Source organism: Tachypleus tridentatus, chromosome 3 (genome assembly GCF_004210375.1).
Source record: "Tachypleus tridentatus isolate NWPU-2018 chromosome 3, ASM421037v1, whole genome shotgun sequence".
Taxonomy (NCBI): Eukaryota; Metazoa; Arthropoda; class Merostomata; order Xiphosura; family Limulidae; genus Tachypleus; species Tachypleus tridentatus.
The window spans coordinates 13,783,808-13,810,104 of record NC_134827.1 but is presented as its reverse complement, the minus strand read 5'-3'; the positions used below and the strand labels follow the sequence as shown (position 1 = coordinate 13,810,104).

General features: G+C 36.1%; 1 protein-coding gene across 1 annotated transcript in view; it reads left to right on the top strand.

The window, feature by feature from the left end:
• LOC143247917 (voltage-gated inwardly rectifying potassium channel KCNH6-like) overlaps positions 1-26,297 on the top strand; it is a 238,310-nt gene that overhangs the window by 47,617 nt on the left and 164,396 nt on the right. Inside the window, exon 2 of the mRNA XM_076496465.1 lies at positions 20,415-20,645. Within this exon, the coding sequence (XP_076352580.1) occupies positions 20,415-20,645 (231 nt within the window). The remainder of the gene's footprint in view (positions 1-20,414; positions 20,646-26,297) is intronic.

Below are 26,297 nucleotides of genomic sequence, written 5' to 3'. Positions count from 1 at the left end.
TGGCCGCTATAAGAAAGTGGACCCGGCATGGCCAGGTGGTTAGGGTGCTCGACTCGTAATCTTAGGGTCGCGGGTTCGAACCTCCTTTAAATCAAACATGCTTGCCTTTTCAGTCGTGGGGGCGTGATAATGTTATGGTCAATCCCATATTCTTTGGTAAAAGAGTAGCCCAAGAGTTGGCGGTGGGTGGTGATGACTAGCTGACTTTCCTCTAGTCTTACACTGCTAAATTAGGGATGGCTAGCGCAAATAGCCCTCATGTAACTTTGCGCAAAATTCAGAAACAAACGAAACGGTGGAGAGTGAATTCTGAACGTAAATGGAAGTTTCGTATCGCGGATTTTCGACTTGCGGCTCGATACCATTAAAAACGCTTGCAGGGTTTGTTTGGCTTATATTGCTCACCGACTTGTTGATCATTTGACTGCTTTCTTTACTAAGTTGCCAAACTGACCGTTTTTACATTAGGATTCGAATCCACGCTAGGCATATACGGAACGTTAGTGCAAGTGATGGTCTAGCCGGTACTGTGTTTAATAAACCTGCTTCAATAAATACTAATTAATAAGTCACGTAAGAGTCTATATAGGCTGAAACGACACTAATACCTTCCTTATTAGTAAAAGTAATCGATGGTTTTATCGTTTGAGGGATGAATTTCGACACCTAACTATTTGGATGACTATGCACAGGTGGAACTTTAAAATACAACAATAATAAGCTTGCGTTGATTTTCATTTCAGAACAAAGTTTAAAAACATATTTGATTAAAAACTTTGCGATTTATTCAAATACATCATATTAAAATGAACGAAAGATGATAAAATAAGTTGCAAGAATATGAGCCCAACCTATGAAGGATGTGTGTATAAAGTACAGTTACAAAAAAAGGTGCGAGCATAAGGAAAGATTGTCATAAGTTGTGCAGTTTTCAATAAAAACAATTGTTTGTTTGAAGACAAAATGCTAAAAGTATTTTCATATTTTTTAGTCTCATAAAATATCCACACAAATTGAGTACAAAATGTAGGACTTTGCTTTCGTTAAACAACGTAAAATGGCCGCAATTTCTGCACGTATTCAGTCTGGTTAAAATACGGAACACAGTAAAGAATGAAGCGCGCCCTCAAATATGTCCAAACATATTTATATAGAATACTAATATTAAAAAAAGGTATTCAGGAGACGCAATTAATCATTGACTACTAAGTGTATGCTTTGTTAAAACAAATAAAGAAAATGTAATAGGGTCCAAACTAAGCCCTTGTCATTTCGGTGCACGACACATGGTAAAACGAAATGAAATAATTATATTTTTTGTTGTTGTTGTTTTTCACGTTTCGCTTATCTGCTTTCCTGCGTGCAAGGTTGGTTTCCTGATTATAGCTAAGTATATAAATTACATGTCAGACTAGCTATCTGGGTAATTTACTTTAGAAATAATTTGACACAGTGCTGTATATTCCATCTTGATTTCCACCACTCTTTGTCTGTCTTTCTGTTACTACTCCCGTTTCGATTATTCAGTTTTACATGCTAGAACATATTTAGGTTGCATTATTAATATATTTTAGTTAAACAGTGTATGTAATTCACGTTACTTCTCACATTATTTAGGTAAAGGATTTATTTCAAAAAGTGGTATGATGAACTATTTTTTGTTTCGTATTTACACCATATTCAGAGGTCGCAGTGATGTGCGTTATACATGAAAGACATTTTAATAACATGCAAAAAGTAACAGCACTGCGATTCCAAACCACAGATGTAACTTTTTTATTTAATACAATGGAGAAGATGTTACACTGCTTCAAGTATCCGCTAAAAAAAGAAAGAAAGAAAAGTCCCGGATGCATATGTCCGAAAGGCATAGCAGTTCGGTTACAAGGAAAGAATTAGCATTTCTTTAAACCACATCCCTCATCTGAGAATTTAAAAGTATTATCACCACACAAAAACTAGTATTATCTGATTAGACTCTGATCAGATTATTAGATTATTAGAATTAGATTATCTGATTATTCCCTAGTGGATTTTAAACTTTGTATACAGTTATAATAATTAAAATATTTATATCTCAGAATATAATAACGTTACTTTAACATTTTTTTTTCTTCTCTTGTTTAAGTTACCTTCAGACTATATGGTTAACAATGATTAATTCAAATTACTATGTTATAAAAAAGTTCGTTCCTCTTTCGTATATTGAAAATTTGGTCATATTGTTATATAGATAACGTTTTAAAAGTAAATGGATATCATCATACCATTATCATAAATAAACATCTAATCGTTATTAAAACAAGATAAAGAGCACTTAATAATATACTATATTTTATGAAGAGATCTAGATGTATTTATATGTATTCCCTAATGGTTTTCAAATTTCGTTAAAGTCGTTACAATAATTACCAAGAGCTTTATTTTGCAGAATTATATGACATAAGTTGAGGTTGTATATTGCTTGAATTTAGTTTTAGACTACTTGAAGAATATTCAAAAATACTGTTTTTATTTGGTTAAGTACATATTTGCCTAATAAATAGTAATGACATTTAAATTCCTTTGGTTAGTTACAAAGCATCTGAGTAGCTGGTCAGTTATAGCTACAACATTTAATACTTCCAAATCATCAACTTTTCATGAACAATTATACTTGTTATAAGACATTAATTTTACAATTTTAAGCCCGACAAGGCCAGGTGGTTTGGGCGCTTGACTCGTAATTCAAAGGTTGGAATTCCTGTCCTGCCATTACGTGCTCGCCCTTCTAGCCGTTGGCACGTTATAATATTAGTCAATCAGACTATTCGTTGGTGAGAGAGTATGCTCAAGAATTGGCGGTGAGTGGTGATGTCTAATTACCTTCCCTCCAGTGTTACACTGCTAAATTAGGAACGGCTAGCCCAGATAGCTCTCGTGTAGCTTTGCGCGAAAATTTAAAACAAATAAACATTTGCAATTTTAAAGCACCGCCTTATGGATTTTCAATAATTAGAAGAACGTATAATAATTAATACCATTCGAATTTTTCTTATTATTGAAAATCTTCAAAGGGAATAGATAAAGAAGGCAATGTATGAAAATCTAATAGGCCTAGTACTAATGTCTTACGACAAATATTATTGTAATTGTGTTTCGCCAGATTGTAAAACGCGTACACACCATAACAATTGTTATAAAAATTCTTACGTATATGTTAAAATAATAAACATCGACAAGTGTATACAATATTGTTAAGCAATTGAGTGATAAAGTAAGTAAATCACCGTATCTAAACTATTAAAGCACACAATCTTAATATTTGTATAAAGCTTTGAGATATCCAGTGTCCAATACACCACCGTGTGTGGGTTGGCAATAGGCATTGTAAATGACGCATTACGTTTAGATGTTACCTTAATCTGAAATGATGTCAAACCGGAAATTGTGTATTTTGATATAATATTTATCTTTTCGAAAAGACTGTTTAAAATATCAAAAAAAAATTTAAAAGTTATCTTGACCTGTGACTGTATGTTTGCAATTCTCCAGATAGAAGTTTCCGACTTAAAAACACTTTAGGTGGGGAGAAAAAATTTTAATGTGCGACTTAAAGAAATAAAATCAAAATAACGGTCAAATTGTTAGCTATACTTCTAGTATTGATAAGAATTTTATGGTCCGTGATGGTCAGGTGATTGGGGCGCTTAACTCGCAATATGAGGATCGCAGGTTCGAGACACCAAACATGCTCACTTTCAGTCGTGGGGTGATATAATTTGCAGTCTATCTTACTATTCGTTGGTAAGAGAGTAGCTCAAGAGTTGGCGGTGAGTGGTGCCTGGCTGCCTTCCCTCTAGTCTTACAATGCCATATTACGGATGGCTGGCTAGCGCAGTTAGCCCTTGTGTAGCTTTGCGCGAAATTCAAAACCAAACCAAGCATTTTTCAGTAAATATTTATGGATTAGTTAGCTCAGTCGCGTATTTTGTTTCATCCCACCATCAGGTCCCAAGCTGAACAGCAAACGAGGCTTAACTAACTAATGAATGAATATTCGCTGTGAAAGACTTACCAATGCGATAAGTTAAGATGCTAATTTGTCCGCTGATTTTGGTTTCGTTCCTTTAAGTCGCACTGAATCATTTTTTGCCGCACCATTTTCCCCACCTAAGGTGTTTTTGATTAGATATCATGACTTTGTGCCAATACACAACAACAAACCACAAAAAAGGGTAAGTGACACTCGATAATAACCAACATTAGGATTGCAACCCTGTTGTTTGGAACCTGTACTTCACAGAATCAACCAGATTCTTTAAAATGTATGGTGGTAGTTTTCCTCTCTAAAACAATGTTTAGGTTTAAATTGACGGTAATAATAAAGTGCTTGTAGTGCTATCTCAACTGAAACAAAAATGAACAATTTGGTCACTTTCTCGTTTCGAATCTTAGCAATGGTTTCTTGCCTTGTTTTTGAGGTTTGTTGGCTATAAAAACAAATGAAAGCGAGTGGGAATCGTTTTTTAAAGTAAAACTCTGTTATTGTTCGTTTTTATTGTGAATAATTGTATCATACCTGTTGAGGATCATAACATCCCTACATGTAGCCTACTCACTGCTGTTTTAAAGTCTTAACTGTCGACGACACAGTAACTTAAGTCGTATTTTAAATAATTATAAATAAAAAAAAAAACAGCCAAAATGTACTTGTTTGGCGGGCAAAGTATAATGGCAAAAGTGTTCATCGATTTCAGTGTTGTTGCCCGGGCGATATTAGTTGACTACCGCTGAGTAAAAAGTGTCTACCCCTTTTTTTTTAAATTTGTTCCTTGACAGGTCATCGGGAAGTTTATGGACTTGTAACACTAAAACACAGGTTCCGTTTTCCCGCGAGGAACCAAGCATGTAGGTAGCCTACTTTGTGGTAAAACAAACTTTTATAAGTATACCATGAAACTGTTACTGCTGTTTGTGGAATTTCGGGCAAACCTATTCGGGGACTGACTGCGCTAACCGCCCTTAACCCTAAAGTGATAGACTAGAGGACAGATAGCTCGTCAACACTACCCACCGACAAGCCATGGACTACTTTGCACAAATAGCGGGATTTTGCCATCACTCTGATAACGCACCATCGGCTCCAAATTGCAAAGCACGGTATTTATTATTTTTTGATTGAAATAATAATACGTTAACCACCCATCATTAAATTTAAAATGCGTGAATCTTGTCGTTAGAAATATACGTATAAGAGTGAAAGGAAGTGAATAAATGTTAATACTGTTTGAATTTTTCCAGTATTTTCTAATTTACTAATCACAAAAATATCCTTGAGTATCAAAGGCAACAAAAGTAAAGAATATTATGACAAATATCAACAGCCCAGTTTGATTTTATTAAACTTCACTCATTTTCAAGATATTTTTATTCAACATTTAAAAGAAAATGTTATTTTCGCCTACTTTAAAACCAGCTTTCTTTTACTGTTACCTAAGAGTGATCCCTTTTGAAACTCCGGTCAGTTAGAACACTGTAACGCTAGAATTCGGGACTCTAATCCCGTTGTGCCCCCCATCCCTAGATAGTGCCATTGTGAAGCAGCTTTATGCTTAAGAACAATCGTGTAGCAAGTGGAATATGTCAATGTTGTGAGGTATTTTTATGGTGTTACACTCTATGATTTCAGTAATTGTAACTTCTGTTTTTGACAGGTTGTGCTCCTTCATTAACGATATTTTATCATCGCTGCAAATAGAAAAAAACGTGGCAAAGTTTTTATTTGTTAACTTACTAAAGCTTAATTTACTTTTAGGCCCGGCATGGCCAAGCGTGTTAAAACGTGCGACTCGTAATCTGAGGGTCACGGGTTCGCATCCCCGTCGCGCCAAACATACTTGCCCTTTCAGCCGTGGGGGCGTTATATGTTCCTTCAATCCCACTATTGGCATGGCCAAGCGTGTTAAGGCGTTCGACTTGTAATCCGATGGTCGCGGGTTCGAAACCTGGTCGCACCAAACATGCTCTCGCTTTCAGGCGTGGGGGTATTATAATGTGACGGTCAATCCCACTGTTCGTTGGTAAAAGAATAGCCCAAGAGTTGGCGGTGGGTGGTGATGACTAGCTGCGTTCCCTCTGGTCTTACACTGCTAAATTAGGAACGGCTAGCGCAGATAGCCCTCTTGTAGCTATAATGTTGCAAAAATAAACAAACAATTTACTTTTATGAAAATACTAGGAATTTATGCACTTTTCTACTGTATCGACAGTTCTTACACTAGATAGCTCAAGACCAGTACTTAAATTTCACATTCGTCAAACTGTGATCAAACATTTCAAATCTGTTTTACATCTGTTTTCTGAATTTTCCTATCTTTACAGTTTTAGTGAAGTGTACAAGTATCACACTGTGTTTAGTTTTACTGTTATGTTTTAAACGTGCTTCATCATCACGACAATGAGAAGCAAAATAATATTGTTGTTAAGTTCCACAAGTAAGTCTACGAGATAAATATAAACTTAAATTTAAAAACCTGCAAATTGGGATAGTAATAAATATTTGACACAACCGAAAGTAATTCTAGGTAACAGCATGGGGCTAAAATAGGGGTTTGTAGTTTTAGTAAATAAGGTTTACAGTATCTCCAGCTTTGTTTACTTTATTTTTTGCGACCTTAATTTGCAGGATTTTAAATTCCCCTTTTTTATTTATTTATCTGAGTTGGTGGGTATTTTTGTGCTTAACTGAGGGCAAAGGATTACTTGATATGATAGCTAACTTTATACAATGTAATCATTACAAACATAGCTAGTAGCTAGCTTATACGGCTCATGATAATTTGCTATAGCTATTGACTAGTTGATTACATTAGTTCAAGATGTAAAATGTTGAGCTGCAGTCCGAGATTGTCGTGGACAGAATATAGTGAATATTTGTGGTTTTTTGGTAACTAAAGTCTCTGTGTATAGTGTGAAGCTTTGTTTGTTTTTGAATTTCGCACAAAGCTACTCGAGGGCTATCTGCGTTAGCCGTCCCTAATTTAGCGGTGTAAGACTAGAGGGAAGGCAGCTAGTCATTACTTACAGCCAACTTTTGGGCTACTTATTTACCAAGGAATAGTGGGATTTGCTGTTATTTTATAACGCCCTTACGGCTGAAAGAGCGAGCATGTTTGGTGTGACGGGGATTCGAACTCACGACCCTGAAAACTTATTATGACATAAATGCTGAGACTGAATTTCGTCGTGGTTAAAATCATTTTCCAGTGTTACCCGATAGTAGTAATTAATTAAACCACAATAATGCATTAACGTAGAGGTAACAAAGTTGCATGTCCGTAACTAAAACCAATGTACAATAAATACACCATTCGGCCACAGACTGTAATCATACGTATGTCTTCACAATATTCATGTTACTCTTATTTAGCACCTATCATTAAGATTCAGCCATAATGAGTATAATGGTTAATAAATATATTTAACTCTTAGCTAAATCTGTTTTATTCTGTAACTTGAACATCTCGATCAGAATAGTACCAATGCAATTAGTACATTGGATATTAACTAGAGTAAAAGATATTATCTTTTATTAATCTTACAAATACCAGTGATATTCCCAAGGACTGTTAGTTTATTTATTCAGTACTGAATGTTCACTAACTGTAACTTCCCAAGATTTTTGTTGATTTCTGTCTTCCTTGTAGTCTATCAGTCTAATTAGAAATTAGAGATGGCTGTGCGCCGATAACCCTTTGTGTATATATGTGCGAAAATGCGAAAACTCTGGCTCTAAATCGAGAGTATACGCATATGCCGAAATAAAACAATTGAACATATTTGAGTTTGTAGATGCATAATTACTGTAAAAAATTTTATATGTCTAAAGAGCTCAAAATGTTGGGTTATATCTGTTCCCAGTTTTCAAACTGTTCGGTTTTGGAGAGCTTGTGCGTTTTCGTGGCATTTGTCTCACTTAAGAATAAGAAGAACACAACACAATGGTGTGTGTGTGTATATAAAAGAGCAGTCTTAACAGTACTTGAACTTTGGAACAGTAATTTACAAAACTCGAGCAAAAGCTGTCGGTTTTTAAGAACCTTTTTTGGAATTTTTGTCAACTTTTGATTACGAATTTACAATCAATTTTTTTCAGCTTTTATTCTTTTTTCAACTATTCGTCAAGTATTTTTTTTTTAGAAATGGATATTTAAATTAATATGTGGGTTCACTAAGGTAAAATCAGTTTAGACTACACTGTTTTAAAAACGTATAACAAATTGAAAAAATCACATTCTATTAAGAAAAAAATATTAGAATAAAAGTGTATTAAGTTGACGGTTTGGTGCGTGTGTGTTTTTGTATCTTTCTCTCTTATGCTGTTATTACGTGATGTAATATCTAAAGGATTAAGTTGACGGTTTGGTGCGTGTGTGTTATTACGTGATGTAATATCTAAAGGCTTGTTCACGTTATGGATATTCTCAATTTCCGCTTATTTCAACGCAAAATGTTTAAGGAAAACAAAGAGTTTTTATTATGTATTCCAAATATTTTTCTCTCATCCCACAAATTACAAGTTTTCTGGGAAATACCTTGTCGATATTTCTGTATGGTCTGTGCCTATTTCTAGGAAAATGTTAGCACGCAGAGATGCATACGTGTAATTTCACTTTAAGCTTTCACTCAGTTGCTATGGTAACACTCGAATTTCTTCCTGATCCTATCGGTTTATGCTTTTGTTCGAATGTAATTGCACAGAAGTGATATGTATATAGAATGGTTCACTTAAATTTTGGGCGGAAATAAATGTTTAATTATTTTAAATACATGAAGATGTTAATGACAAAAACAAGGTAAACAGTTATCAAAAATACATTTATCTTCTTTTTTTATCACTTGTTTATAATGTATAATTTGTGAGAAACAAAGTTTTTGGAAAGCTAAGTACTTATTAAACATTACAACAACGGCCCAATAAGTAGTTTGTCAGATTGCAGTTTGCGCCCTCGTTACCACAAAAAAAAAAAAAAATTGATTTGCAGTTACATCAAACTCAGTAAGTCACTTGTTGTGGGTTAAAAACATCAAAGGGTTGTTACTATACTAACCAATACAAAGTTAGTAGATACACGTGACTAAGAATCAGTTAATATCGTCTTATGATAATTTGTATTTCAGTTTTACCCACTTTAAACTATCACATCAGATAAAATTTATTACTTTGCTCAACTTTCTTATACTATTTTCAAACATTCATGTCTTGAAGTTTTAAATAATAAAATAATTAATTTCAAATGAATGATAAAGTGAAAAAATAGACACACAACAATCTTTAAAGACATTTCATTATCTTGTGATTTCAAGTACAACGAACACAAAATATGTACATTATGATAAACATTGTGCACGATGGAGATTAGCTGCATATTTGATTTAGATGTGTCCAGGCGTGATACTCCGTAACGTTTTCAACTGCCATACTGGTTATTCGGTGTATGTTAATAGCTGGTTGGGTGTGGTGTAAGATTTTTAGATGTATGGGCCGGATTTTAATACATTATTTTAAAACAAGTCACACACACGTACAAATGTTCGTTACACGTTTAATTGCCACAGTTGTTATCAGAACTTTAAAGTAATCGTTCCTTTTCGTCAAAGCTCACACAGACTGCTTTAGTACTTTAGAACACAATTGGCATGACAAATTATTCTCCTTTGCTGTGTTGTCACAATACAGTTTGGTGATGATTATTTAAAGCTCTGGATACAACTTTGGTAACCGAAAGTGAAATTATTTCTTTTCGTCAAAAGTCTAAACAGGCTTTTTCAGTTACTTGAGAACACAACTAATAGTTTTTTCTCGACTCTGTTATTACAATACGATCTGCGATAATTTCACTTTTAAAAACGCTTCTATGTGCTTTTTGTGGCTTAGCTCACAAACGTGTAGTTTAGATCTATTTTATTATATCATTTACTAACTTGTTTTCATTTCTATTATTGAACTAACACACACACACACACACACACACAACAATAGTTTCGAACATTCCACACATCATTAGATATATGTTGCAACAATACTTACTGCTAAGTTAGCGAGTAAATCAGACCAAGCCGCGGCTGTAACAAGGGGTTCTCAAGTACCTCACTCCTCCGTGATTGGGTAGCGATTTTATCAACTTAAAAAAAATGAGGATGGATAACAAAAATGGTAACGTAATGACATAGCGATCACGAATGGACTTCTTATGAGCTGTGTACAGGATTTGATGACAGAGTTTCTTCAGCTGAAATATAGCTATCTAAATAATTGTTTGCCAAAAATCCGTGTGTGAGTGTTTGCTTATAACTCGTAAACCATTGGGCTGATTGCCACTAAACCTGGTTTAGTGATATAGAGGAGTTGATGTTGAGATCGGATTTAACAATTCTATGTCTTCACAAGATAATACGTCAGTTATTCGCCACTAACTTGAAATAATTTTTTCTAGCTACATCTGATTGATCATTGATCTGACAAAAGCCAATGCACAAAGTCAAATTGCAAATGTCTATTGCAATTTTTAACAGCATGTAGAGGTCTAAACCACTAAGCTGTAAGCTTTAGTGTTTAAGTTTCAAACTTCATAAAGGATGTTTCCAGCTTAGTATTAAGTATTTCAAACAACTTTCTCCACTGTTTCAGTAGGTACAGATGGCTACCCAGAATGAAGGGCATCCTATACGGACCCAGTTTTTTCTTTGAATCGATTAATTTTTAACATCTTTTGGACATTTTTAAACAAGTGTACATCCATTTTTGATTCCTTGGAACTACTTCTTGACCAATATAATTATGGGTATTTTAAAAGCTTTGGTATATAGTTCATAAGAAGAGCGATTTAAGTGTGCAGTGTAACGTAGTTTCGAAATGCATTATATCATGCCAAACTTTTATGAATAAAACTTGTGGTTTTGAATGGGTTTTGTGAAATTTAGTATCGTTAGAACATGGGCTCCTAAACTGGGGGTTTAAGAGAGTGCCGTGGCAAATAATCTCAATACACGCTTTCAGTATCCATAGGTTCATTTGATGTGGGGATTCAGCCAGGATGCAGTATATTTTCGGGAGGCATTATGATTTGAAAGTTTGGGAGCCCATACTCTAGGATATGCGAGTAGTTTAAAGGTATAATCATCTTGAATATGCGTTTATCTACGAATGATATGTTTAGATTAGTATATTTGATAATACAGCTTTGTCAATAATTTTCTGTCATGCTTAAAACATCGATTACGTGTAGTATATGGATACTTTGAGTGTTATGTAACTTTGCTGATTCATTTCATAAAGACTGTCTTTTGAATTCTCTTGGGGGAAGTGGCTAGCAGAAATTCGACATAGCATGATTCTACTTCTGGTCATCCAGTTGTTATGTCCATGTGTCTGATTGAGTTTCTTTTCTGTTCCATTGCTGAAACCTTCCGTATCATATCCTTTTGACCTCCTTCCCGCGGACTTTTTGTTTTGCACTCAATGTATTCCAGTTGTGCAAGGTTAGCACAGCTTTGTTCGTTGGTACGAAAGGAACATTATCATTTACAATAGAAGATTCAGAATATACAAATTTCAAAACTATGTGCAATTGCAGAAAGAAAGGCACAAATACTTGTACACACAAAATAAATTGTTTAAATAAATAAATATATATATTAAAAGAAATTAAACAGAAACGAAAATAATTAAAATGACATACTCTGCATCTGTAATTATCTTTTTTAATGTGATTATAGATAATTGAACACTAATTAATATCCTATTAATATGAAAATTGCATTTTGAGGACTTGAAATTGTAACATTTATAATCACCAGTTTCAGATTTGGTATCTAGTGTTAAACCGTCTAATGGTAATATATAAAGTTTGAATAATATAAAATGTTTGGTCTAAATAAATCTTCATCATATGTTCACCTAATGGTTTGGTTCAGAATGATTAAATTATTTGTAAAAATTATAAATTATTGTTCCTAAACATTTTCTTACGATAACCATGAAAGTAGTTAATTAACATCAGCTATGTACACTACATAGTTTTTGGCATGTTTTTACTTGTAAATGTTCAATTGTTCTAAAGCTTTATGGAAAGAGATGTCAGAAGCAATATTAATCATAACAACTACATACATATATATGACTCAACTTAAATGCCAAAGAATAAAATTACACGAATTTTGTTTTTTAAACTGAGCTCCCATCTCGTTAGGTGTAATTTATGCTTAAGAACCAAATGAAAAATAAATATTAGTGTTACTTTTATTCGAAGCATTAAGGCAAACCTAATGACACTCAGATTAATAACCTTCTCCTGAATATACAACTAATGGTCTTTAATGTGAGTTTTATTTTGCCTCTACTGTCAAGAAATAAGCTTGTTTTCATTTTAACTAATGCACCAACTGTGAGCGACCTTCACATTCATCATAACAGGACACCCATAAACCAGAATACACAACGCTAACCAAGTTGTACTCCTTTAGCAATAGGTCATTGGATATATATGTAATGCAAAGTTAACTGTGTATAACTATGCATGTATTATCAATTATTTTGTAAAATGCACTGTTACAAGATGTCAGTCTATATATAATAATACATTAAGTATTACAAGTATGCATATAACACATTATTGCGTACTGTTACTCATATATATGGCACATTACATATTGTCAGTCTGCTTTTACACAAGGTCATTACAAAACCAAAAACGTATTTATTACTATTATTATTTTTAAAAAGTATTCCTCCGCTAAGCTCAGCGGTATGACTGCATGCTAAAATTTGGGTTTCGATACTCGTAGTGAGTAGAGCACAGATAGCCCATTGTATAGCTATATGCATCAAATGAAACAAACCATTGGCACGTTGAATGTTACAATTTTATTCAAATTTAATTTCAAAAGTTGTTACAGGATCATGTTTAGCTAGGCTTCCGTCGGTTTCAGTCTTTATATCAAGATATTATTCGTAAACGAACCATCATGTAAATACGATATCTCATGGACAGTATTCGCTTCCCCCCTCCCCTCCAGTAGCCTGCACACTGACATTCACTTTATTAATACAACCAATCTCGCATCGATTCACCTGATGCTTTATGATGTCCACTTTTAGGCTGCAAATTCACATACATTGTACTCTCACACTTTCGACTACGTTGTTTTTTATTTTAAAATGTACAGGGTGTTCGGAAAGTCACTGTGCACTTGTATATTTATTAACAGACATGCTTCAATATAGAATACAGGAGGTAAATATGAATGACAATTATAAATAATGTTGAAAGTAACCCCCGTTGGCATCAATACAGGACTGGATTTTTCTTATTTTGTTTCTAAACACTGCTCTCAGTTGCTGGCTTGAAATAGACTAAATGAATGCTGTTATCGCTACTTTCAAGTCATCCAGCTTGCGCGGACGATCTCGATACACTTCAGATTTTGCTGTTCCCCATAGATAAAAGTCTGGTGGATTAAGATCTGGTGAGATCCACACGTCTTTAGAAATAATGCGATCTCCAAAACATTCCTTTAACAACCGCATAGATCTGTGAGATGTGTGGGCAGTAGCATCATCCTGTTTAAACCATGAGTAATTGATTTCATCACTTGTCATCTGACCGATGAAGGTGTGAAGAATCTCCGAACAATAGTGCTCACTGTTTATTGTGTTTATAAAGAAAATAGGGCCAACAATTCGACGTCTGGAAATCACAACCCACACACCAACCTTGAAATCATGTAGGGGTGTTTCGTGCAAACTGTGAGGATTATCGGATGACCACAATCTTGAATTTTGTGAATTAACCCAACCCGAGAGATGGAACCATGCTTCGTCGGTGAAAAAGGTCACATCCAACACATTAGCTGTATTCCCTTCGATAAATCGGTTAAACCATCTGCAATAGCGTATTCTTTTTTCATTATCAGTCGCTTCCAGTTCTTGTACCGCCATTATTTTGTATGGGAATAGCTTTAATTTCTTTCTGACGGCCTTATGAGCAGTTCCAAGACCAATATCATGCTGCTTAGCTAACTTTCGTAATGATTTTGATGGACTCTGCATCACACTGTCAGAAATATCCAACAGTTTCTCCTCCGATGGCTTTGCTGGCCTTCCACAGTGTTTGGCATCATCCACTGATCCTGTTTCCCGAAACTTATCAACAAGGTTACGAACTGCATTGTGATGTGTAACAGGTGTATCAGGGAATTTTTCAGCAAATCGCTGTCGCACCACATCTGTGTATCTACCACCTTCTCGGAATACGTGTTCGACGAGCCATACACGTTCTTCAGTTGTTAAAACCATTTTGGGATCAAAATCTGAAATATAATAACATATGATTACAAAACTGCACAGTGATTTTCCGAACACCCTGTATAATGTCCAACAAGTTTCGGGCCCGGCATGGCCAGGTAGTTAAGGTACTTATCTCGTAATCTGAGGGTCGCGGGTTCGAATTCCTGTCACATCTAACATGCTCGTCCTTTCATCCGCGGGGGCGTTATTATGTGACGGTAAATCCCACTATTCGTTGGTAAAAGAGTAGTCCAAGAGTTGGCGGTGGGTGGTAATGACTAGCTGTCTTACCTCTAGTTTTACACTGCTAAATTAGGGACAGTTTGCGCAGATAACCCTGGAGTAGCTTTGCGCGAAGTTGAAAAACAAACAAACAAACCAAGTTAGAAGAAAAGTTGTATATTTATGTATGTACACTCATACACACACGTTTTTCATGTGATTAAATTAAATGACCATAAAAAAAAGCAATCTCCACTGTTAAGTAATCAGTTTGACGTATCTTTGACCATCTATGTAATTTGCAAGTTTACAAATCTGTACAATTCCAGACGTAATCGAAATAACGAAGTGGACTCGTGTCAGTAATATTCCGTGACGCTTTCACGTGTATCAAGACGAAACCAATTTAAAAGCGTGACTTCGGTTTGCCCAGCACAAACTTCAGGTTTTCAGCACATTTGTGATTTGAATACACAATTATTCAGTTTTCCACTTCAAAGCACACATTCACTATCATAATTGAAAATTTGTAAGGCATTCAACCAAGTAAACGTTAAAAATCAAAATTATTTCAAGTTATTTCCTCTGAAAAAGTTTCTACGTGGCATATCAGCAAATCTGGTACTTATGAACGCATAAAAGTGTATGTGAAAAAAAAAAAAATCCACTTAAGGGCCCATCTCTATATACGAAAAAAAGAGCTTGCTGCATTTATAGTAGTTTTATATATAATACTAACAAATTCTTGAACCTAATGTTTTTCAGCTATCTATCGGAGAGAAACAAGATTACATCTAATAACGTTATATTGATGTATTTGATTGTTTGGTTTTGTCTTTTATGGCGCAAAGGAACTAGGCTATCTGCGCCGATGTATTTGGAAACAAAAAATGCGCTTTTAAATTTCGATGGCTGATGAGGCTGACATTTCATTGTTCGGACTCGAAGATGAATGCTAATCTAGTATCGCATGTAAAACTGTTCATTTAAATGCTTTACACCCGAATAAGATTTGCCGCATTGTGTTAACCACGTACTTAAAATGAAACTATGAGCCAGCTTAGAACGCCAGTAGTTGCAAGAATATAAACTCATGAATTTTGTTTTGAGAAAAACCTAAGTTATGTTGAATTGATGTTTATTGGATTTTTGGAAATACGCATAGAATATTAATTACACATATAGATGGATATAAGCGAACAGAAATTAAGTGTAACTGCAACTCATGGTCCTTATTAATTAGCCACATATCTTGTGTGTATCTGATACATATGCATAGACAGAAATGTTGTCTAATTGCATTGGTATTGTTACAAAGTTGTGTACGTAAACTGCACTCGATTAATGTCCAGTGTTATGAATGGTTTCATTATAGCTTGCTGATGGCTTTTGTATTGGGTTGAGGAATAATTCGTTAGCGTTTTTTCAAGTTGAAAAATATATTCATAAATGAAACGCTTTCGCAAAATATTTCATGTCATTTGGTAGATAATTTTTTGCTCTAATAGATGGTGTGTTTGATTTTCATATGTCTTTAATTTTTGCTTTCATTTTCAGCTCATTAAATGGAATGTCAAGTGGACAAAATCGAGCATTTTCGATACCATCTGCTTTTCGCATTTAATTGCTTGCAATTTCGTTTCAAACAATGCATACTATATACCTAGGTATTACATGAAATAAAGTATCATAATAAATGTTTTGGGTGTAATGTGTTCATGCATTGAAGTATTGTATAGTCTTGCATGTAATGCTTGAATGAAATTATTTAAAAACGCTCACGAATTATTCTTCAACCTAATAATTTCAATATTTCATTCAATTTTAAATCTTTAACTGCGAAATGTCGGTAGGATGAGACAAAACTTAAATAAAAATACCTCATTTAAAAAAATTTAATGTGTTAGCACTGTCGTTGAAATGATTTATCAAACTGTGGGAACGTGCGTGAATAACATTATCCAGTCAGTTGTAGAGACGAATTTAGTTGAGGTCGATTACAAAATCTTTCTACATCATAGTTAGAAAAATGCAGGGGTTGGATTATTTGATGGGAGACGTACTATCTGTGTAACTTCTAGTTTTATTAACAGGAAGTTCTGATGTCAGTTGTTGAGCAAATTAAGTAATTGTGTAAATGGCATTTATGTAGTGTGTGAAAATTAAAGAATGATTAATATACACACACACGGGGACTTTCAGGTCAATAAAATACATAGAGTATATATTACAGACGATTATACATTTTTATTATTTCGTTTCCTCCAGAGAACGGTGAATAGGTAGTGATATTCGTATGATTTCAGTGCAAACGTTTAGTAATTGGTAAGATAGAATTTCTATTTTGCCATGCCAAAATTTATGAATGGTATATTTTACTACAAAATGCTTGTTCGTTAACAGTTCTGTAAGTGGTTGTATACAGAGCCTGGCCACTTTATCAGGAACTGATAGACTTATGTCTGACTTGAGCTGCAGTTGCAAGTCAGGTTTATCACATTGTGTCAGGTGACTCCTGCAGCACTGTAAACGACACAAGTACAGTTATTGTTGGTATAGTAGATTTTGGGAAAGACGAATATATTGCAGGATTCAGAAGAGGTATGATGGTGTGTGCACATATAGAACGTGTCACGATGACCAGAACAGTTTCTTTGTCATGCTGTTCTAAAACATTGGCCATTCGAGTTTAGCAAGATTAAAAAAAGTTGAATAAAATGTTTGTTGCGAGAGGGAATTGTGACCGTAAAGACATAACGACAAAAAGAGAAGAAAGGCAGCTAGACAGGCTGCCATTGTCCAACGTCATAGAAAATATATACCTACTGATAAGTATTTAGTGTAGTGAAATACATACTTATCTCCAGCCGTACATTGTAAAGACATTTCAACAAATGAACTATGGTACTAGGAAAACATTTTACAAACCACTGGATTCAGTTACGAACAAGAAAATGACTCTTTCATTTATGAAAGGGCATAGATAAACACTGAAGAAAGTTGATGAAATCAAATGATGTACTCTTTTCTCTTTGCACAAATGTGAAAAGACAAATTTAGGAAAAATCGCAATAACTTGTATTTTGTATGGTCTCAGATTTTAGGTCTTTTATAATGGAATTATGGCTTGGAGCATGTTTTCATGGCATACCCTGGGCGTATTGGTCCTTTTAGAAGAATTAATGACATATTTCATCTTAGCATTATTTCTGACCAAGTACATCTAGCGATGCTTCACATGTATTCTGATGGAGACGGATACTTTTAATATGACAATTCTTTCATTCATCACGATCAAGTTATACAAATATGGTTTGAAGAATATGATGGTGACTTCCAGAACCTCCCATGGCTACCATAATCCTCGAATTCAATCCAGTTGAACATCTTTAAGTTAATTTTGAAAGATACATTTGCCATTGCTGTCCTATGCCTATCTTACTCCATTAATTGCATACAATATTAAAGATTGAATGGGAGGGAGCTAAATATACTTTATAGCATATTGTGTATCCTGTAATTTTGTACAGTGATTGTTATTCAGTCAACATAGCCCTAATCCCTTAAAATATGGTTCGCAATAAAGTGGCCAGATCCTGAACATATATAATAGATACTTGGAGCGTTAAGAAGAAAACTGGGGAAGGCTGGTCATGATTATGATAAGCATTGAAATGAATGTCGATTGCTTTATTTATAATTATAAACAAAGTCAGTAATTAGTTATAAACAGAAGCGATTTTATTATTATATATACATTTAGAAAATATTAAATAATCGAGAACTTTTAAAGACACAAATTCTACTTCATATCTTTGCATTAATTTTACTTGCCCCATTAGCTCAACGGTAAGTGTGAAGGCTTATAACGCCCTCTTCCCAAAAAAGGGTGTTTTTAAACCCATGGTGGGGACAGCACAGATAGTCCATTGGGTAGCTATGGTGTAGTTTTATAAAATGAAACAATATATATTTAGCAATAAAGGTGCTAAAAATCATGTACAGAGAGTTAAGTGTAAAGAGTTAAATGACAATATTAAAATTTAACTTATATAAAGCCCTCTACTGCCCATTTAAAAATACTTTATTTTAAATAGAAACGTTTTCTGAGTACAGTTTCAAAAATTTTTACATGCTACAAACCTCAAACAAATTTACGTGTAAAAGTTAAGGAGATTAAAAGCACCGTATTTATTGCACAATGAAAAGATGTTAAAGAAGGAGTAAGACTGTACTTTATTTCAGACATGTTAACCGTACGGGTTTATTTTCTGTTTAATATTTCAGTTTGACTCGTCATTATTACGTACAGTACAAGGTAAAATTTTTATTCATTTAATGGAGTTACAACTGAAACCTTTTATAAATATGAAAAGTAACAAACCAAGTATTTTTACCTTTTGATTTAATTTATTTTTTTAGATTATCAGAATCTGTATAGTTCATATCTGTTATCTCACATATTGAGCATCTATAATATTTGTTGGCAATCTTAGCATCAATAGGTTCATTCCGCAAATCGGTGATTTAGGTTATTTTGATAGATTCTCAATGAATGAAACTCGGCACAACTTCTTAAAGGAAAACGACAACAAATATTTATTAATGAAAATATAGTGAAATCTATTTTTATTATACCATGGCGGTACCGTAATGTACATTATACCATCCTTCTTGTATTTACTTTTGATTGTAGAAATGGCATTTTTAATTTGATAATCGTTAAGAACACTATCTTGTAACGTATCGTGCATCTGCTTCGACTCCAACATTGTCTTTGGGTTTTGCTGTGTATTTAGTTTCGCAATGTACTGAAATTAATGGCTTCTTGTATATGACTCCATTTATACTATTTCGCCCGTTTTTAATGTGATCGATTCAGTAATCAACTGACGAATCTCTGATTTAGCTGATATATAAAATCAACTGGGATATCTTCCAATAACTTCTTCTCATCCGGCCTGAACTCGCAGTTTAGCTTTAATCACTACACTTTAAATCACCACATTCATAACTAAACTACATCTACTACCTTTTTAAACATGTTTCGTCGCTATATTTTACTTTAAAAGTTAACTTCTCTATACTGGCATTCGTGTTATCGGGTCAGATCACAGGTCCAGTCACAGGTGTTGTCCAGTGACCGAGACGTTGTCTGGTGAAAACAACTCAAACCTTTCCGGAATAACTAGTTTTTTGTTCATCCACATCTAGATGTCGGGCTAGCTTGTGTGGTAGAAGGTAAAATACTGTTAGAAAATATTTATTTCAATTTTATTTTTGGATATTTACGCACAGTGATGTGATTTTATAGTTACCGATAAAAGGTTTTCAACCATTTATCGACAAGATGATTTGAAAAATCAATTATTCTGGCGGATACAATAGTGTGGATAATTACTGTTTAATACAACATGTTTTAATTTTTCCAGTTTAAATTTATCAACATCATAATTTCAATAAATTGTTTACGAAGAATAAAAGGAATATTTCCTTAAGTGTTTTTCGGGTGACGACCTCTTACCTTGATTTCATGTTAGAATTTGTTTATACAAATAGGTTAATCCGCATTAACGGAGCAATGCCCAATTTAAATGGACTCTAGTTTCGACTTTTCGCAGGCCTCATATATAGAACCGAAACGTATATGTGAAACGTCGAAACTTGTGTCCATTTAAATTTGGTATTATTCCGTTATCGTGGTTTTAAACGTTATTGTAAACATCTGTGTATTAATTGTTTTCAGCTAGTGTAAAACCATAATAATTAAGATACAACGCACGATATCATTTAAGTTATTGAACATAATTTTTTTTTTTGGTTGTGGTATTTCTAAATTTAAATTAATCATTTTTTTTTGTAGATAGGAGTTTCATCGTATGTAACGCTCAGGTCGAGGATTACCCCATCATCTACTGTAACGATGGCTTTACCAACCTTATGGGTTTCACAAGGGCGGAAATCATGCAGCGCTCCTGCATGTGCGAGTTCCTGCACGGTCCTCTTACCAGTCCTCACGCGGTCGCCACTATTAAGGAAGCCTTAGCTGCCTGTGAAGAGCTACAGGTAGAAATAGTGTACTACAAAAAGGATGGTATGTATCTAATTGTAAGCGTTTAAACCATCGGTTATCTTTATATTAAAAACAATGTGTTTTTTTATTTCTGAAATAGGAACGGTACAAATCATAAAACAGTTGTGAGTTATATGATCAATTGGGATATCTAATTCGTATTTGTTTAGTATAAGAAAATTTCCATATAGGATAAAATTTAATATATATAAGAAACATAGGACATTTAGAAATTACTGGTATCCATATTTTATTGAGTTTTCACTGAAGAAAGGTTGTTTAAGTAATCAGAAAAATAAAACAAAATAACAAAGCGTGGGGTTTTCGGGACACAATTTTACAAAAGAAGGGATTGGAAATAATTCACTGGTAGAAAGTAATATTTCCTTCTTGTGTAAAAGGTTCAAGTTTTTTATTAATTATTTATCGTGAAATGTGAAGTAGTAACAGTAAGTGAAAAATGAGTTGCAAATGACTACGAATTTTAAACTTCGTAAAATGTGTTTTTGTTTTAATAACAGATTTTCCCTACTTTAGCAATGTAAATTTTGAAACTAATGTTCATTTTGTTTATTACATAGAGTTTTTACAAACAGGGAAAAAAACTTAATTAGGTTAAATTATTTCGCTTACCACAATGAACATGTTTTTACCAAACATGCTTGCCCTTTAAGCCGTGGGGGCGTTATAATGTGACGGTCAATCCCAATTTTACGTTGGTAAAAGAGTAACCCAAGTGGTGGGTAGTGATGACCAGCTGCTTTCCCTCTAGTCTTACACTGCTAAATTAGGGACAGCTAGCGTAGCTCGTGTAGCTTTGCGCGAAATTCAAAATAAACCAAAGTATTTCAATATTATTCAAAATCTTCCACAAGTACTTAAAGCTAAAATAATGTTAAGAGTTTCATAAGGTTAAACACAACTTTTTCACTTTCTCTTTGCAACGTACAACGTAAAATATAAAGACATTTTATCAAATTGTCAGAATATTTGGGTGCTACTTAATTTAGTTGTCTGCGGCCTTGTTTAATAATTATTGCGATATGCAAGGTCATTATCCATTGGTGATGTATTAAACTAATTGTGAATTAACTTCTGTACGTTAGTTATATCGGGTCTTCCTGTACGTGGTGAGGGGACCTCCCAGGGAAGGTTCTGTTCTATCTGGTTACCTTCTCTGGGATCTAAACATCCACCCACGTGTTTGCCGTGCGTGGCGACCCGTGAAGGGGAGGAGAAGATCCTGGTGGTTGAGGGGTCCAACCCTAACACACCACTTTGGCCTCGAATTCCTGTAGACGGGCGGCCTTTGGGTGGCCCCCCTTGGGTCAATCGGCTGGTCCACTTGGGCTAGAGTCAACCAAGTACCAGTGTTGGAAGTTCTCAACGGGTGTTGTGGACATTGTGCCTGATGCTGGTGTTTGGGTATAGTGCTCACGAAACCCTGGCGTTGCTGCATTGTCCTTGCGTGACTTTGTAGTGCGTCCCCTTGTAGGGCTCCATGGTGGGTGGGGTCAGTGGGTACCGAAATTTTTTCCTTTTCCTATGGATCCTCAAAAAATTTAAATAAAATTGTAAAAAAACAGTCAATGGGTAAGCGACCACGTCTTGAATACTCAGAACAGCAATCTTCAACATCAGTAACACATGTACCTCATTTTCTTATATTACATTCTCTTTCGGAAAACCTTTAGGGCAAATGTCCCCTTTTTTTATTCAAAAGGGACTAGAGGGACTTGCTGGCTCTCCAAAATCAGTAAAGAAACTTCGATCTGGTGACATATTAGTTGAAACATCCACATCCCAACACAGTGAACTCCTGTTGAAATCAAAGGCAATTGGGGATATACCTATTGAGGTTACACCCCATGCTGCCTTGAATTCTTCACGAGGAGTTATTGTTGAAAGGATTTGAAGAACGTTCCCGAGTCAGAGATTCTCGCTGGTCTCTCCACTCAAGGAGTTTCTGCAGTGAGGCGCATCTCCACTCGCAAAGATGGAATTACACTGCCAACAAATACCCTCGTTTTAACATTTACTTCACCACGTGCACCTGCCACTATCAAGGCAGGTTATCTCATTTGCAGGGTTCGGCCATACATACCAAACCCTCTTCGATGTTTCCAATGTCAGAGATTCGGCCACTCAAAGACATCTTGTCGTGGTTCCCTGACATGTGCTCGTTGTGGAGGCAAGGACCACGATGCCTATGACTGTGACATGAACCCACATTGCGTAAACTGCAATGGTTCTCACCCCTCATACTTTCATTCTCGAAAAAGAGGTGCAGCGTTTGAAAACGACACATAACATTAGTTATCCTGAGGCTCGGAAATTGCTGTCCACAACTCCATCTCGGACATATGCTGCTGCACTTCATTCCACAACTACAGTGGGAGTGCAGACAGATCTCTCTGTGCCTCCAAAAGAATCGTTTTCAAAACAAATGAAAAGCCTTTTGACCTCCGTGGTTAAAAAGGTTGATGAATCAACTACCACACCTATCTCTGTCCCTCCCATACCTTCCAACACACCTCAAGATCCACGTCCTTCAGTTTCAAATACAGGCATTTCTTCTGATACATCTTTTTCTCCCACCACAAGAGACAACACAATTATTCGTTCGCGTCCTCAGTCACTAGATTCCCTTCCAATAACAAAAACCTGCCCACCCGACACAGAGCAGGATCCATGGAGGTTGATAGACCTCCTCCAACTAAAGACAGTAAAGAAAAAAGACGTGGTCGTAAACCGAAGGGTTCTCCAGCCACTTCACCTACCCGTTCTTAAAAATGGCCACCTTGATACAATGGAACTGTCGAGGTTTACGTTCTAATCTGGATGATATCAAAACGCTGATTGCTTCCTACCATCCTGTTTGTCTTTCTTTACAAGAAACATTTCTCAAAACTGCTGATACTGTCTCCATTCGGCAGTTTTCTCTGTACAGAAATGACAGGTTGTGTGATGGTCGAGTACATGGAGGGGTGGCACTGTTGGTTGATCAACACGTGCCCACCCTGTCTTTGTCACTCAACACACCCTTGGAGGCTGTAGCCATCCGTATTTCCTTGGGTCATACCATCACTGTTTGTTCTCTGTACCTGTCCCCTGGAAAGACTTATGATCAATCAGATCTGGATGCTCTCGTTGAACAATTGCCATCTCCGTTTCTAATCCTAGGGGATTTTAATGGACATCATCCCCTCTGGGGAAGTGCTATTATTGATGGGAGGGGCCGATCTGTAGAGCGGATGCTCTCTGATCACAATCTTTCTCTTTTCAATACTGGTTCTTCCACTTACTTTCATGCACCTAGTCAGTCCTTTACCGCTATTGATCTCTCAGTTTGCTCCCCTTCATTATTTTCCCATTTTTCATGGAGGGTTGACAGTAATCCACTAGGCAGTGATCATTTTCCAATCCTTATAAGAGAGACTGACCGTGGTCGATGCCACCCTACCCGCGTGCCCCGGTGGAAGCTGGATCAGGCAGACTGGTCCACTTTCACTGCTCTCGCAGAACTTGATCCTGCCATCGTAAATCAGCCATCAATAGACTACTGTGTAGCAGCGGTAACTGACTGTATTACACATGCAGCTGCTCAGTGTATTCCTAAAACCTCGACACGTTTTCCACGATATCCTCGTCCGTGGTGGAATCCTGCTTGCCACTTAGCACGGAAGGCTCAAAAGCGGGCCTGGGATACTTTTCGTAGATATCCCACACTTTCAAACCGGGTTGCTTTCCAACGAGCCCGTGCACATGCTAGGTGGGTAAGACGTCACAGCCAGAAGGAATCTTGGATTAAGTTCACAACCAGTATATCTTCTACCACCAGTTCCAAGATCATATGGGACAGGATTCGAAAGGTTAATGGACACTACAATTCTATCCCCCTCTCGATCTTACTCTCTGATGGTCAGGAGGTGACTGATGTTCGGAACATCGCTAACACTCTAGGTGAAAGCTTTTGCCGGGTATCTAGCACTTCTGCTTGTTCCTCCACCTTCCTGGCCATCAAGACTCGGGCGGAGCGATCACCTCTTTCCTTTCGAACTAACTGTTTCTTTGACTATAATCGTCCTTTTACCCTGGTGGAACTAAAAATGGCCCTTCATCGGTCTGCCAGTACGTCTGTTGGACCTGATGATATTCATTATGACATGCTGCACCATTTATCTCCTGCTTCTCTTAATGTCCTTCTGATTGTTTTCAACCGGATCTGGCAGAAGAATGTTTTCCTGATGCTTGGCGCCAGGCTATTATTTTACCTTTCTCTAAGCCAGGGAAAGATCCCAAGATTCCTTCAAACTACCGTCCAGTTGCTTTGACAAGCTGTCTCTGTAAGACATTAGAAAGGATGGTTAATGCTCGTCTTGTTTGGTTCCTTGAATCAAACAACCTCCTCTCGCCCACCCAGTGTGGGTTCCGTCGACAGCACTCCACCACAGACCACCTAATTCGTCTTGAAACATCTATCAGAGAAGCCTTTCTCAACCGCCAACATCTTGTATCAATATTCTTTGACATAGAGAAGGCTTACGACACAACATGGAGGTATGGCGTTTTGCGAGACCTCCATACATATGGGTTACGTGGCCATCTACCCATGTTTATTAAAAATTTTTTAATGGACAGGAGATTCCAGGTTCGTGTGGGTTCGACACTTTCCCGTTCTTTTGTACAGGAACTTGGAATCCCTCAAGGATGTGTATTGAGTGTTACACTCTTCAGTATAAAGATAAATGCCATCACTGAACAACTCCCTCTCACTGTTGCGAATGGGCTGTATGTCGATGACTTTCACATCTCATGTCAGTCGTCAAACATGAGATATATTGAGCGGCAACTACAAACCGCCCTCAATTGTGTACGGAAGTGGACTATGGCGAACGGCTTTAATTTCTCTCTCTCAAAACTGTGTGCATGCACTTTTGCCGTCGACGGGTATTCACCCTGATCCTGAACTTCATATCGGTGGAGTTTTGCTGCCAGTTGTCCCGGAGACCAAGTTCTTGGGGCTTATCTTTGATCGTAAACTGACCTTTATACCACACTTAAAGCAGCTTCGGGTCAAATGCACAAGAGCACTGAACATCCTCCGTGTTCTCTCTTCTACCAGTTGGGGCAGATCGCTGTTCAATGTTAAAGGTATATCGTGCTCTTATTAGATCGAAACTCGATTATGGATCAATGGTCTATGGCTCTGCCAGACCCTCAGCCTTAAAGATGCTGGACCCCGTTCATCACCAAGGACTTCGACTCTGCACTGGGGCTTTCCGTACCTCTCCAGTTCAAAGTATATACATTGAATCTCATGAACCTTCTCTACACCTTCGCCGTTTGCAACTATCTTTACAATATACTTCGAAACTTCATTCCTTACCAAAGCATCCCACCTGGAAATGTGTTTTCCTTCCTCGGTGGGCAGTACTTTTTCAGAACAGACGATCTGTCATTGCTCCGTTTGGCCTTCGCATCCGGAAGCAATTGGATGAATTGGGTCTGTCCTTGGATAACATTGCATGTTCCACAGGTCGGCCCATCCCACCATGGCTTATTACAGCCCCAAATGTGACCTTTCTTTCAGTCACCTAAAAAGGCAGATACTCCAGATTGGAAGTACCGTCTTTTATTCAATGAATATCTTTCAAACAATCATTCAGTTCC